Source organism: Lygodium microphyllum, chromosome 16 (genome assembly GCF_053477565.2).
Source record: "Lygodium microphyllum isolate KBCC chromosome 16, Lygodium_microphyllum_v1.1.10, whole genome shotgun sequence".
NCBI classification, from domain to species: domain Eukaryota; kingdom Viridiplantae; phylum Streptophyta; class Polypodiopsida; order Schizaeales; family Lygodiaceae; genus Lygodium; species Lygodium microphyllum.
Genome location: NC_141150.1, coordinates 85341202 through 85357691, shown reverse-complemented (window position 1 = coordinate 85357691; position 16490 = coordinate 85341202). Strand labels below are relative to the sequence as shown.

General features: G+C 43.4%; 1 protein-coding gene across 1 annotated transcript in view; it reads left to right on the top strand.

Annotated features, from left to right (window-relative positions):
* LOC148023064 (pentatricopeptide repeat-containing protein At4g18520, chloroplastic-like) overlaps nt 1-15614 on the top strand; it is a 45406-nt gene extending 29792 nt beyond the window's left edge. The window contains exons 7-9 of the mRNA XM_087695306.1: nt 14516-14600; nt 14712-15366; nt 15451-15614. Of these exons, the coding sequence (XP_087551432.1) occupies nt 14516-14600; nt 14712-15366; nt 15451-15614 (904 nt within the window). The remainder of the gene's footprint in view (nt 1-14515; nt 14601-14711; nt 15367-15450) is intronic.
* The last annotated feature ends 876 nt before the right edge of the window (nt 15615-16490 follow it).

Here is a 16490-nt window from a genome sequence, read left to right as displayed (position 1 = left end):
TTGAGAGAATTTTCCAAATAAGTTCCGAACGAAAGATTGTGAAGCAAGAAACCATGGAAGTGCACCTAACTAAGGGAAGCCAGGATCTTTTGAAAGAGATCGAGGAAGAAACTATCTAAGGGTTTAATCAAAGAAGCGTTTTGCCAAGGAAAGAGCCACAATTGTTCCCTACAATCTAATGATTGAAATGTGAAACGAAAAAGTTTAACAAAACCCTCAAAAGATTCTCAAAAGTTTGTATGCAGAAGGGCAGAAAGTGTTTGACAAATTGCTTGTTAAAGACATTGTCTCATGGACTGTAATGATAAAGGCATACGTTGATAACCATGAGGGCAATTTGGCTTTACAATGTTTTGAGGAAATGAAAGAGTAGGGTATATCTGTGGATACTATCCTAGTTGTTCTCTGGTTAAAAGCTTGTGATACTACTCAAGCCTTGGAGACAGGTCGAGAAATACATGCAGAGTTGAGGAAATCAGGGCTGGAAAAAAACATTTTTGTTGGTAACACATTGATTGGCATGTATGGGAAGTGTGGATCAGTTTGCAGAAGGACGAGAGGTGTTTGATCAGTTGCTTGTTTGAGATGTAGTGTCATGGGCTGCATTGGTTGCATCTTATGCTCAGCATGGACTTGGTGAAGAAATTTTAGATTGTTTTAAACAAATGGTAGTGGAAGGTGTGTATGTGGGTGCCATTACTTTGCTCTTTGTTTGAGAGCTTGTGCCACCTTAGGAGCTTTAGATACATGCCGAGAACTCCATGTAGAGATATACAAAAGGGGACTGGATAAAGAGCTTCATGTTGGCAACACACTTGTGACTTTGTACAACACAGCTGTGGCTTGTTTACAGAATCACGGTAGGTGTTCAGCAAGCTTCCGGTTCAAGACATAGTTTCATGGAATGCACTTATCGTAGGAATTACTGGTGGTGGGCGGCAAATTGTTGAAAATGGTGAAACAAGGGAGGGGGCTATTGTGGGAGGAGGCCGCTTTTCTGGGAAAAAAGGAGGAGAGTGATCAGGAAGGGAAAAAAAAACGATTGCTAATAAGGAGAGGATGCCAAGTTTGTGCGTTTAAAAAAAATATATTACCCATCTAATCTCGCAGAACAGCAGGGGGATTATCAATTGCGATCCCAGCAGAAATGGGGATTCTTTCCTTCTTCTCCTCTGCTCTACTCATCAGTAGAGGATTCCTGAACGTATTGTCCACGCCAGAGATACCAACGCAAAGGGCTTCTTTGAAGTGACTCATGATATTTCACACCTCATATGTGCAAATTTCCTACGTGCTCCTGGTGTGCAGAGACCATTACTTGTCAGGTTTTCAACTGTGATTCATGAGCGGGGCAATCCTGAGACACGGTTTTGCTGTGAAATTCTACACTAGAGAAGGAAACTTTGACATGGTGTGGCAAATGGTCCAAAATTATTCGAAAGCTTCCAGATCCTGAAATTCAATGCTACTCTTGTTGTGATAGAAGTCCTCTTTATGCTCACTGTTCTTTCTTTCAGCAATCAAAGAGCTATGTGCACTTCTAAGTGGCAGAATTCTGGCAAAGTGCCAAGGGGAAGAAAAAGCAAGGACAGATTATGATGTTGAAATTACTGAACAGCCATAACAGATTCTGCTTCCTGATGATAACTGCCAATGATTGATACAATGATGATGATTGACGCGTTACTTCTGGTATTGATTAAACACTCTTTCTACAGTACCTGCATGTTTACCACTCATTACTTCCAAAACCCCTGAGAAACCATTGATGGATCTGGTCTGATTTTCCATTAAATCACTCTTCTTTATCTGAATACAAAGATGTCTTCTTGATCCTATTCCAACCTCTTAGATCTTACTTCAGATTACTTTGTTCCTTTTGGGAGAGACAGGCTATCTATATGACATGAGTTTTTGTCAAGATGTTTATTGGAGATGCTCCCAATCAAATGTAGCTGATTGTATGTCTCATATTATCTGAAATTGAGCTTTCAAATTGAATCTGATCTCACTAATTGATCTTCTATCCTGAAATTAGACAAGGTCCTCCGTGGTCGCGACTTTTCTCTCGAAAACCCTTCGATATCTTTGGTGAACCCGACGTGAAAGCGTCGCATTAAAAAAATTTCAGGATGGGAGATACTTCAGCATCAGTTTCAGCCTCTTCTACGATTCCTGCTTTGTCCTCTACTTCAGCTTTGTCTGACTGCTGCTTCAAGTACTTCGACGGATGATTTAAAGCAGATTTTGCAGAATATGTCTATGTATATGCAGCTTCAAAATCAGTAGACACAATTGTATATGCAGCAGCAGCAGTAGTTGCATCAACAGTAGTTGTCTAAAGGCAACTATATTCAGAGCAAGAGAATGCAATCAGTGCGAGTAAGGCGATTGAAGCAGTTGAGAATGAAAATAAGCTATTTGATGGTCATAATGTATCGGCTTATTTGAAGATGTATGAGATCAAGATGGGATTTTTTGGAGTACCAATAGGACTTATGAGTAAGTATTTTCTTTGCCTTGTCACACTTGCCTTGAGGGTAAAAATGACTGATCTTTTCCTTCAAAATTTGCATTGGCAAGATTTTAAGAAGGCCCTGAAAGAATAGTATTTCCTTGAGGAATTTGAGATTGCTACTCGGCAGTCATTCCGAGAGTGGGTCTACATGCTAAACAAAGGTTTAGCTGCTTCAGAATTGATACAAGAATTTGAAGAGTTGTATAGTCAGCTTGATGCCATTGAACAAAGAGCACTGGATGTTGAGAAAGTTGTGCTTTCTTGCAAGCTGCAGATCTTGCTCTTCAAGAAGAATTAGGAGAGCTTCTTGAGGATCTCGCACGAAGCCTATGGGTCTTAAAACGGATTGGCAAGATGCCCAGGATGCGGTCTCGACTTTGACCAAGAGGCTGTTAGATATGATCAATGCCCCACCCTCATTAGGTGCTACCAATGATCCATGGTGCTCAAAGTTGTAAGGCCCCCATTATGAGGAGAAGCCAAATGTGAGCCCGGACATTGGTTGAGTCCTGACTTGTATATCAGATGAGGTCTATGTGACCGGATGGCAAAAAAAAGGTGACTGTTGTGGGTCTAATCTTTGGGTTAGACGGAGTGGTTAAGCTGGTAGCAACTCGAGGCACATTGCATTGAGTTGCGTGGTAAGGGAGTTAAAAGGGGCCCCTATTGTGGGGTCCGGGGGCCGCGGAAGCGGCCCCTGGCTGGGGGGTCCCAGGGGGGCCAGCGGCCCCCCTGGCGGGGGTCCGGGGGCAGCGCCCCCGGCCCGATGGTAAAGGGAATATTCCCTGGAATATTCCCTGGCCGACTAGTGGAGGCTCATATGGTAGGTCGGTCAGCAGGCCGACCTAACGACCTTCGCGGGCTATAAAAGCTAAACCCCTTCGCAGCCATCTTACACTTATCTTTCACCCAGTCAGAGTTGTTGTTCCAGCTAGCCTTAAGCTCTTCACCTATCTTCTGTCTAGATCGCCATCTAAGCTTCATTCATTGGAAGCGCACGGGTGGACAGAGCCATCTTTGTATCAGTTGTTTGGAGTTAAAGAATTTTACTGATTCTCCTCTTATCTGTTGTGTACTCTCTATCTCTTTCTCAGATTCTGTTCGCTGCGCCGTGTAATATTTTTACATGGTATCAGAGCCCAGGGGGCTCTAGAGATCGGAGAGCGTGCAAGAGGCAAAGGCTTCAACAGCAAAGAGAAACGATGTCGACTCCGGGAAGCAGTTCTGGCGCATCCGGAAGCGGTGCAGGAGGTGGTGCTGCTGTACCGGCTATTCAAACACTGAGGATTCGTCCACCAACCTTCAGCGAAGGCAAGTTAGATGGTACAAACTACACCTTGTGGAAGTTCAAAATTACTACTATCCTTGATTCTTATGAGCTTCTGGAGACTGTGCTGGGGACTGACGCAGAACCACAGCCTACCCCCGACCCATCAAATCCTAGTGTGATGATTCCTCCGAATGCAGATCTTCTACGAGCTTGGAAACGAAGGAATGCAGATGCATTGTGTGCCTTAGTTACAAGCTGTTCTGACAGTGTTTTGACTCTGATTCAGCATACAACCAAAGCGTCGGAGGCTTGGAATGTACTAAGGAGTCAGTATGAAACACGAAACCAAACAAGGATTCAAAACTTGGAGAATCAACTAGCAGCGGAGAAGTTTGCTGAAGGAGAGACGGTTGAAGCATTCATCACTCGGATTAAGAATCTACGCGACCAGATGGCTGGCGCTGGGATACAAAAGACTAGCGAAGAGCTAGCTCGGAGGTGTCTTCGGATTTGTCCACAAAAGTTTGATGGACTAGTAACTGCCCTTAATACTCAGGTGAGACCTCAAGCTTTGACTTTTGAGGAGTTTTGTGCATTATTAATGGAGGAGGAGTTGAGGCTGAAAGCCCGAGAAGGAAGCAACAATGGAGATGCTGCATTCTCTGCCAATGCAAAAGGCAAAGGTGTTTCCTCCACCAAAAATGATGGTGACAAAAAGAAGAAGGGCGGCAAGAAGAAGTTTCAAGGAGAGTGCTTCTACTGTAAGAAGAAAGGACATGCAATTGCAGATTGTCGTGTCAAGAAGGCAGATGAAAAGAATGGTACCCTTAAAAGTAAAGGGAAAGAGACAGCCAATACGGCTGAAGCAGAGTTGGAATTATTCATGGCGACCATTGAGGAAGTGTGCTCCTCGGCGCAAGAAGAATCTACCACTGACTCTTGGGTGTTGGATAGTGGGGCCTCCCGTCACATGACCAACAAGAAAGGTCTATACAGTTCTATGCAGCCTCTACAAGAATCCATCACTGTGACGGTTGGAAATGATGCTAAATGCCCTGCTGCGGGCACAGGTACTATTTCTTTTGTTGCTGCAAATGGTGAAGTCAAAAAGCTTTCAAATGTGTTGTATGTTCCCGAAATCAGGAGAAATCTCTTATCAGTTGCTGCCATAACTGATCTTGGTCATGAAGTGAGGTTCAAGAAGACAGGTGCAGAAATTATTGATAGTGCTGGCACAATTGTTGGCAAAGGAGAAAGAAGGAACAACCTGTATGAGCTAAGTGCTCTTACAGCCACCGCTGGAGTGGGCACAAGTAAGCTTTGGCATGAAAGGTTTGGACACATCGGATTTGCAGTATTGAAGGAGATGCAAAAGCAAGGTATGGTTGCTCACCTACCTACAATAACTGAATTGAAGGAACCATGTGAAGCTTGTATGATGGGCAAGCAACAGAGAAAGGCATTTCCACAAGAAAGCAAGAATAGAGCACATGCTCCTCTAGAGTTGGTGCATGCTGACTTGTGTGGTAAGATGCCTACACAGGCCTTGGGGGGATCTTCTTATTTTATGTTGATTGTCGATGACTACAGTAGGAAGATGTGGGTGTACTTCCTTCGTGATAAGGCTCAAGCTTTTGGTAAGTTTAAAGAATGGCTAATACTTGTTGAGAATGAAACAGGGAAAAGTGTGAAGAAATTTAGAACAGATGGTGGTGGTGAGTTCAACTCAAAGGAGTTTGAAGGCTTTTGCAAGAGCAAAGGGATCAAGCGTCAATTGACGACGCCTCACACACCTCAGCAGAATGGTGTTGTGGAACGCAGGAATCGTACCATTGTGGAGATGGCAAGATGCATGCTAAAGGGCAAGGGATTGCCTAACCATTTTTGGGCTGAAGCTGTTAATACTGCAGTCTACATTCTAAATCGGAGCTACACAAAGGCTCTCAAGGGAAAAACACCTCATGAGGCTTACACTGGTAAGAAACCATCTGTTTCACATTTCAGAATTTTTGGATGTGAATGTTATGCACATGTTCCAGATGAGAAGAGAAACAAGTTACAACCAAAAAGCAGAAAATGTATCTTCTTGGGTTATAGTGATGAGCAGAAGGCTTACAAGTTATATGACCAAGAGGCAAAGAAGATCATCGCGAGCCGTGATGTGGTGTTCAAGGAGGAGCCGCATACAGTGGAGGAGGAGAAGGCAAGGTCTTCCACTTTATCATCAAGCGAAGAAGTAGTCCACTATGAACCTGTCCCGAGAGCTATCCCTATCCTTAAGGAGGAGGAAGCATCATCTTCAGATGATGAGGAAAAAGTTCACCAACCTGACATCACCCCACCGGAAAAGCCATTGCCGCGCTGGGTGAAGCAGCTCTATGACCACAATAATCCTATGCCTGCATCTGTTGAGGAGAAGGCAGACGGACCAAGGAGGTCTCAGAGAATAGAGGAGCAAAGGAGGGCTTCTGCTCACATAGTCAACATGGCCTTGATGGTTGAGATTATGAGAGAAGTAAAGGAGCCAACTGACTTAGAAGAAGCACTTGCAGATCCATCATGGAAGGCTGCTATGCAGGCGGAGTATGACAGCATAATGAAGAATGACACTTGGGAGCTAGTGGATCGGCCAGCAAAGCGGAAGATTATTGGCACCAAGTGGATCTGGAAGGTAAAGTACAAGGCTGATGGTACCTTAGAAAAGTACAAAGCTAGACTGGTTGCCCAAGGATTTTCACAAGTTGAAGGGTTTGATTTTCAAGAGTCATTTGCCCCAACTGCCAGAATGACCACTATTCGCACGGTACTTGCAGTGGCTGCCCACAAGAAGTGGCCAGTGTACCAAATGGATGTTAAGTCAGCGTTCTTAAATGGTGACCTCAAGGAGGAGGTGTACGTGGCTCAGCCACCAGGGTTTGAGGCCCCCCATTCTGAGAACAAAGTGTGTAAACTGAAGAAGGCATTGTATGGGCTGAAACAAGCCCCCAGAGCATGGTACCAACGGATAGATAGGTTCTTTTTAAACCTAAACTTCAAAAGATGTGCCTCAGATGCTAACTTGTATGTTTACAGGGATGGTAAAAAGTCTGTAGTGATTGTCCTATATGTGGACGACCTTCTTATTACAGGTGACTATGAAGATATGATCAACCAAACTCGAAAGGCTTTGAGTTTTGAGTTTGAAATGACAGACTTGGGCTTGCTGCACTATTGTTTGGGGATTGAAGTCTGGCAAGAGCCAGGAAAGATCTTCATCTCTCAGAAGAAGTATGCATGGGAGATCTTGAAGGCATTTGGCATGACCGAGTGCAAGGAGATAGCTACACCTATGGAGGTGAATGTAAAGTTATCCGTTGAGGATACATCAGCACTAGCAGACATTGGGAGGTATAGGAGGTTGGTCGGCAGTCTAATCTACTTGTGTAACACCAGACCAGATATCAGTTTTGCTGTTGGTGTTTTGAGCAGGTTCTCAAACAAACCTCATGAGAGTCATTGGAAAGCTGGGATGCGGGTGCTCAGATACTTGAAGAAAACTCTTGACTATGGTATCACATACAGTTTCGGAACTTCTCTTGTGGGGAACTGTGACTCAGATTGGGCAGGAGACATTGATTCCAGGAAGTCAGTTTCTGGTTATTGTTTCTCTTTGGGTTCAGGAATTTTCTCTTGGATTAGTAAGAAGCAACCAACAGTGGCATTGTCTTCTACCGAAGCAGAGTACAAGGCAGCTTGTTTTGCTGCATGTGAGGCCGTATGGTTGAGAAGGATTCTATGGCATATGGGAGTGCAGGATGAAGAACCAACTGTGCTGAGATGTGACAATCAGAGTTGCATCGCCATTGCCAAAAATCCAGTGTTTCATGCACGCACCAAACATATAGAGATCCAGTATCACTATGTGCGTGATTTGATGGAGGATGGGATAGTGGAATTGGTCTACTGTCCAACAGAGGAGAATGGAGCAGATATCTTCACCAAAGCACTTACGAAGGATCTGCTTCAAGTTCATCTTCAGAGACTCGGCATTGGGCCGAGGAGATAGTTCACCTATGGGTGGACATTGAGGGGGGGTGTTAGATATGATCAATGCCCCACCCTCATTAGGTGCTACCAATGATCCATGGTGCTCAAAGTTGTAAGGCCCCCATTATGAGGAGAAGCCAAATGTGAGCCCGGACATTGGTTGAGTCCTGACTTGTATATCAGATGAGGTCTATGTGACCGGATGGCAAAAAAAAGGTGACTGTTGTGGGTCTAATCTTTGGGTTAGACGGAGTGGTTAAGCTGGTAGCAACTCGAGGCACATTGCATTGAGTTGCGTGGTAAGGGAGTTAAAAGGGGCCCCTATTGTGGGGTCCGGGGGCCGCGGAAGCGGCCCCTGGCTGGGGGGTCCCAGGGGGGCCAGCGGCCCCCCTGGCGGGGGTCCGGGGGCAGCGCCCCCGGCCCGATGGTAAAGGGAATATTCCCTGGAATATTCCCTGGCCGACTAGTGGAGGCTCATATGGTAGGTCGGTCAGCAGGCCGACCTAACGACCTTCGCGGGCTATAAAAGCTAAACCCCTTCGCAGCCATCTTACACTTATCTTTCACCCAGTCAGAGTTGTTGTTCCAGCTAGCCTTAAGCTCTTCACCTATCTTCTGTCTAGATCGCCATCTAAGCTTCATTCATTGGAAGCGCACGGGTGGACAGAGCCATCTTTGTATCAGTTGTTTGGAGTTAAAGAATTTTACTGATTCTCCTCTTATCTGTTGTGTACTCTCTATCTCTTTCTCAGATTCTGTTCGCTGCGCCGTGTAATATTTTTACAGTATGGAAGACCCGCTTACAGAATGAATCCATGACACCGACGCTGTCTTTTGCTCCTATGTCTGCTTCTACCCCTATCATTTCTTCTCTTCCTCATCTAGTTACTTGGCCTATGCCAGTGCCTACTGTTTCTACTCCTCCTGTTCCTCCTGTTCCAAGACCGATGCCTGCTCCTTCTGCTCCAAAACCATCTGCTCTGTCAGTTCCTTCCTCTCTTGATGACATAATCAAAGGCATAACGGATTTGACACTGGAGTCAGTTAAAGCAAAATTGGTGGGAAAATTGAAAGAGCAGTTTGCTTCGACTGCGCCTACTATTTCTTCTAGTGCTCCTACTGTACCTAGGAGAGATCGAAGATGTATTTTGTGTGAAAGTACAGACCATCAGCATTGCAGGGATTGTGAATCTTTTCAAGATGCAAGGAGGAAGAATTTGGTATTTTGGGCACAAGATGGCAAGATCTGGTTGACTGAAACAGGAGCTCTGCTTGCTACCAATTTTGGGAAAGGCAGAATGAAGAAATTAGTAGATGATATGGCTGTGCGTACTTCTTATGTGGCAACTAGAGGAGATGCTTTTGCATGTGCAGTCCAGATTAAGAAAGGATTAGAGAATCAGCCAGCATTACAGACCTATGCTATGGAGACGGCAAACAAGGGGAAAATTCAACAAACTGTTTTGACTAGTACAGGTTCTAGCATCAGATCTGAGACAGGTTGGGATTCGCCTGTTGACAAGTACACTATTTATGCCTACTTGGCTAAGTCTCAGGGAGCAGATGTACTTGTTGAGGAGAAGCGTAAGAGGGATGAAGAGAATCCAAATGCAGCTAAAAAGACTAGAGGGGGTGAGTTTGTTATTCCACCTATTGCAGGGTCGTCTTTGAGACGAGGCCCAGAACGACAGATGGAAGATGCTCAAAAGAAAGAAAATAGGCAAGAGCCTAGAGAGAGAAAGCAGCCAGGCTTTAGATTGATGTCCAATATTGAGACATCTACGGACATGAAGAAAATCTTTAATGATAAGATACTTGGCAGTGAGGTGACTTTTACTATTTTTGAGGTTTTGGGCATCTCGAAAAGAGAGTTTCAAGATCAGTTCCAAGAAGTCCTGAAGAGGAAAAGACATGCATTGCCTACTACTGATACACAGGGAGTTTTGATTGGGGAGTTGGATGAGGATGAGGATGAGGTTATGGTTGAGAATGCTTCTGTTTTTTTGCAGATAGAGAAGAGGGTTTAGCCTATGCATTATGTTGAAACTGATGAGCCTATCTTGGTACCGCGTAGTCACTTTTCGCGGAGTCATTGGGCTAGAGAAACTATAGAAACAATGGTAAAAATTGGAGAGAAACATGTACCTTATGTTGCTTTGGTGGATCATGGTTCATAGATTAATCTCATAGTTTGTGGAGTTTATGAAAGTAATAGATGGCCTATGGATGCAGAGCATGGGTGGCGTATGAGAGCCACCAACAATACTATAGGTGATTTGTATGCTGCCTGTCCCAGTGTCAGGATTTCTACTGGAGATGTAGAGGAGGATTTCCATTTCTTTGTGCAGGATTCATGCTCTTATCCCATAATTCTTGGACAGCCATTCATCACAGAGATGCGCATAGAGACGAAAGTAATGGATGATGGATCTGCTTATGCACAGATTTGAAGTAAAGATGGTATGAGAGTAGTTTAGTTTATGACTGTGTGTGTTAACCATGCAAGAAACAGGGATACTCTTCGAGATGCACCATTGCCCACTGTAAGGGATTTGGGTTTTCATTAGGTACTGCTGTCCCGCGAGACGACGGTGGTACAGAGCAGAGGAGATTGGAGTTCTCGCCTCCTGGTAGCAGTGTTTTCTCCTCCAGTTTTGTTGGAATTTCAGCAAACAGTTCGATGAGTTATCAGAAGATTTCTAAGTTGCCTAGAGCTGCCAGGCAGTACATATACAGGAATGAGAAAATTTTAAAAAATGCAGGTATTTTAGAGGATGATGAGCATATAGATGGGATGTATGATAGTATGGTTTGTGCAGATACGATGACAGAGATGGAAAATATGCTTAAAATTGATATGCAGAGTTGTCACAGTAATGTATCAGTGCAGTCTCTAGAGATGTTTCATGAAATTTTAGATTTTGTGTCACAGATAGAGTCAGAGGCTGAGGTGACTCAACAAAAAGTGTTGAGTGGTGCTGAAGAAATTCAGCAAACAAAGTTTTCGGTTGATTATGATCAGCCTATAGAGACACAGAGGACTGAAAACTTTCAGCCAACTGAGTTTACTATTGAAATATTTCAGCATCCAGAGTTTAGGGCTATTCCTATGCAATCCATAGAGTAGAGGGATGAGGATATTCAACCACCAGAGTGCTGAATTGTTGATTTACAACAAGATTTGAGTAATGCAGAGGATCATAATGAAGCCAGGGTTGACATGAAATACAAGACTGTGGATAAGAAGGTGAAGCCGGTAGCTGTACCGCTTCCACCTGACAGTGATCAGCAAATAGAGAGGGCTGCCAAACAGTTAATTTTCAACAGAGACTCTTGCTGAATTAAAAATTGGAAATGGTGATTTCTTGCTACCCACAGAGAAGCAATGCTTTCAGGATATGCTTGAGCGACATGGAAGGGGGTTTGCTTTTTTCTCGCATGAGATTGGATGTGTGAATCCAGATATTGTTGCTCCTATGGTGATCTTTACTATTCCTCATAAACCATGGAACCTCTGACCTATTCCAGTGCCTAAGGCACACCTGCCAAAGTTAATTGACTTGTGGAATGAGAAAATCAGGATGGGAATCCTAGATCTGTCATCTGCACCATACTCAAATAGGTGGTTTACGGTTCCAAAGAAGAATGGTACTCTCCGATTTATACAGGACATGCAGCCAGTAAACATAGTTATTATCAGAAATGTTGGTATAGGTCCAATTGTGGATGAGTTTGCAGAAGCAGTTGCTGGACGTGCCATCTATTCTTTAGGTGATCTGTATTCGGGATATGACCAGTTTCAGCTGGCTTTGGAAAGCAGGGACATAACCACTATGAGAACTCCTATTGGGCTTGTCAAGATGTGTACCTTGCCTCAAGGTGCCACTAATTCTGTTGCGCATATGATGAATGCCATGCATAAGGTCCTTTGTGAGTATATACCTCAGCTTACCATGCCTTTCTTGGATGATGTGCCCATTAGGGGGTGTGCAGAAGAAGAGAAGAATGAGAGTCTAAATGAGCAGGGATGCAGATACTTTGTGGCTGATTATATTTCAGCTTGTGAGAAGATTTTGGCAAGGTTAGAAGAAGTGACCTTGACACTATCAGGGCAAAAATCTGTTTTTGGAGTAAATGAGGTTGTCATTGTTGGACATATGTGTGGGTATTATGGCAGGAAACCTTCACCTGAGAAGGTGGATGCTATAGGCAAGATTACAGAGTATTGTTCTACCACTTCAGAGGTACGGAGATTCATTGGAGCTTGTGTGTTTTACATGATTTGGATTTCCCATTTTACACACATAGCAGATTGTTTATATCAGCTGCTTCGAAAGGGGCAAAAATTTTATTGGGATGAGAGCCACACTAGAGCCATGCAAAAATTGAAGAAGTTATTGCAGATTGCTCCTACTCTCAGGAAAGCAGATTATAATTGCGGAAGGCCTATTGTATTGACAGTTGACACTAGTCCAATTGGCATAGGTTGGGCTGTGGGTCAAGATGATGCAGATGGAAACATGTATGCTATTCGGTTTGGGGCGAAAGTCCTAAATGAGAGACATAGGAGATTTTTGCAAATCAAGAGGGAATTATTGGGAATTGTTATGGCTTTCAAATGTGACAAGGAGTACTTTATTGGAGCCTCAGTTGTGGTAGAGACAGATTGCTTGCCATTGATAGGTATGATTATGAGTTGCTCTACTTCGGATATAGCTATGCTGAGATGGATTGCATACATCAAGTCATTAAATCCAGAATCTAAACACATAGCAGGGAAGGATAATCCAGTGGCAGATATGCTGTCTAGAGCCAGATATGATGATGAGGAGACACTATTTGCAGAAGAGGATGATGCAAAAATTTCAGTCGCTATGGTTGATCATGTTTGTCATGTCTATGATATTGTGGCTTTTATAGAAGAACTCTAAGTTGGAGATTGGTTGCAAATTGGCAAATATCTTAGTACCCTAAGCAAAAGAGATGAATGGAAGATAAAGAGTTCAAGAAGATAAGAAGAAAAGCCTATGGTTATTTCATGAAAGATGGATTTCTTTGGAAGCACCCGAAGAAAAGAGGTGGATTACCATTGCGGGTTGTCTGCGATAAAGAGACCCAGTTACATGTGATGAGGGAGTTTCATAAGAGTCCTTGGGCTGGTCATAGAGGAGTGTGGGCTACTTATGAGAAAATCAAGGAGAAATATTGGTGGAAAGACATGTACAAAGATGTTTCTCACTTTGTAGAGACTTGTAGAGACTATCAGATGTATTCCGTAGTGCGTCATCGAGATGAGCTTCATCCGACCTATCCACTATGCATTCATTACAAGTGGGTAGTTGACTTGGTTACTATGCCAATGGGTCTATGGAAGATGAGGTATATTGTTTTGGCTAGAGAGGATCTTACCAATCATGTTGAGGGTAGACCTTTGAGAACGAAGACCACTAGTGCAGTGTGTAAGTTCTTATTGGAAGAAATTTTCTGCAGGTATGGCTGTGTGGGTAAGGTCACTGCAGATCGTAGAGAATTGGATGCAGATGAAGCTAGGGAGTTTTTCTCTCAATTAGGAATCAAGTTGACTCTAACCACATCATATAATCCAGAGGGAAATGGAAAGAGTGAAAGAGGGCATCCGCCGATAGTGAAAGCATTAGCCAAAGCATGCAGAGGAAGGTTTGGAGAATGGCCGAGACTTCTACCATTTGCTTTGTGGGTTGATCGTACGACTCAGTGTTACCACAGGATATATGCCCGCAGAGTTGATGTATGGTCAGGAACTGATTATGCCGACTGAGACTTGTGCTTTGACTTGGTCAGTTTTACCTTGGCAGGAGGATTTGATGAGAGAGGAACTTTTAGCTCTTCGGATTTGGTAGTTGGAGAGAAGACCAGAGGATATTCAACTAGCTATTGACAGGTTGAAGGTTGCTAGACTAAGAAATAAGGACAGGTTTGACAACATGCATCGATTGCGACCTAGAGCAATAGAAGAGGGAGACTGGGTATTAGTCTTTGATAGCAGCCTTGAAAACCAGCATACTGCACTTCGGAAGATGGTGAAAATATGGTTTGGGCCGTACATAGTCAGACATGTCTTTGATAATGCAACATATGAGCTAATAGAATTGGATGGGACAGTGCTTAGAGTGCCTATTGCAAGAAAAAGAATCAAGATTTTCAAGAAAAGAGATGATGAGGATTATGCATTGGAAGAATTTGCAAGAGAAGAGCAACGAGAAGAAACTCCAATAGAAGAGACAGATGATATGACAGATAATCTTGCTGATATACCGGAAATACACAATGAAGAGATTGATCTATTCGTGGATCTTGATGATAATGATCATGGATAGTTGGCCCATCCGGAGGATGTGCAGGATCAGAGGGGGTGGATGTCGTACTACTGCGCATTCGAGGTGTGGAATCCACCAAAAAGTTGTGTGTGACATTTGTTACTTTGTACATACTTAGTTGTTGTGTTTGCATTTTTGTTCTGCGTGCCAGTATAGTGGAGAGGGGTTTGGAAGTGAATATATTTGTGGGAAGCATAGTGGTGGAGATTTTTGGGAAGTTTGGCTCAGTTTCAAAAGCACTAGAAGATCGATTACCATCTACCTTGGATCTTGCAATGGAGGTGAAGAGGAAGAAGAAAGACTGAGCTTGTACATTCAAACTTTGCAAGGGGTTGTTGTTCATAGTCTTAAGGGGCACAAAGATATCGTGTATTGTGTGGCCTATTCAAGGGATGGTAAAAGATTTGCATCAGGAGGAGCGGACAAGACAGTGATTACCTGGATCTATAAAGCCTCGGGCATAGATCTGGCCAGATTTGCTAGTAGATCAGTGAACTACACTTGCAATCAATTTGTTAATAATGCAAATATATGCTGAAAGTATAAATCAAGTGAAGGCCATTTTGCAGCATATGTGGAACATGGCCTTGGTGATGAGGCACTGAAATGTTCTCAACAAATGCAACTTGAAGGTTGCAGCCTTGATCCCATCACATTCGTTTCCATCTTGAAGGCATCTAGTATCACAGGAGCTCCAGAAACAGGTTATCAAATACATAGAGAAGTAATTACTAGGGGATTTGGAACAGATGTGTACATGGGCAGCACACTGGTAGACATGTACATCAATTGTGGATCATTGGCAGAGGCATGCCAAATTTTTTATGCACTACCTGTTCGAGATGTAGTTGTCTGGTCTGCATTGATTGCAGGATACGCTGAACATGGTCTCAATGAGGAAGTACTGGAATGTTTCCAACATCTACAGCTGGATGGTATTTTTGCAGATGCTGTCACATTTATTATCTGCTTGAAAGCATGTGGCAGTAGAGGAGCCGTAAAAGCAGGTCGAGAGATCCATGCTGAGATCAGGAAATCAGGATTAGAAACAGATCTTTTAATAGGAAACACGCTGATAGACATGTATGACAGATGTGGGTTGTATGCAGAAGGGCGGAAAGTGTTTGACAAACTGCTTGTTAAAGACATTGTCTCATGGACTGTAATGATAAAGGCATATGTTGATAACCATGAGGGCAATTTGGCTTTACAATGTTTTGAGGAAATGAAAGAGTAGGGTATATCTGTGGATACTATCCTAGTTGTTCTCTGCTTAAAAGCTTGTGATACTACTCAAGCCTTGGAGACAGCTCGACAGATAAATACAGAGTTGAGGAAATCAGGGCTGGAAAAAAACATTTTTGTTGGTAACACATTGATTGGCATGTATGGGAAGTGTGGATCTGCAGAAGGACGAGAGGTGTTTGATCAGTTGCTTGTTTGAGATGTAGTGTCATGGGCTGCATTGGTTGCATCTTATGCTCAGCATGGGCTTGGTGAATAAATTTTAGATTGTTTTAAACAAATGGTAGTGGAAGGTGTGTCTATGGGTGCCGTTTAATCTCACAGAACAGCAGGGGGATTATCAATTGCGATCCCAGCAGAATTGGGGATTCTTTCCTTCTTCTCCTCTGCTACTACTGATCAGTAGAGGATTCCTGAACGTATTGTCCATGCCAGAAGTACCAGCGCAAAGGGCTTCTTTGAAGTGACTCATGATATTTCACACCTCATATGTGCAGATTTCCTACGTGCTCCTGGTGTGTAGAGACCATTACTTGTCAGGTTTTCAACTGTGATTCATGAGCGGGGCAGTCCTGAGACACGGTTTTGCTGTGAAATTCTACACTAGAGAAGGAAACTTTGACATGGTGTGGCAAATGGTCCAAAATTGTTCGAAAGCTTCCAGATCCTAAAATTCAATGCTACTCCTGTTGAGAAAGAAGTCCTCTTTATGCTGACTGTTCTTTCTTTCAGCAAATGAAAGAGCTATCTGCACTTCTAAGTGGCAGAATTCTGGCAAAGTGCCAGGAGGAGTAAAAAGCAAGGACAGATTATGATGTGGAAATTACTGAACAGCCATAACAGATTCTACTTCCAGATGATAACTGCCAATGATTGATACAATGATGCTGATTGATGCATTACTTCTGGTTTTGATTAAACACTCTTTCTACAGTAATCTTCCACTGCTTGCAACCAAGTTCTGCTTCACCAAGGCTTAAACAATTGGGTCAAACCTTTGGAATTGTGCGAAATTGACAATTACCTGCATGTTTACCACTCATTACTTCCAAAACCCCTGAGAAACCATTGATGG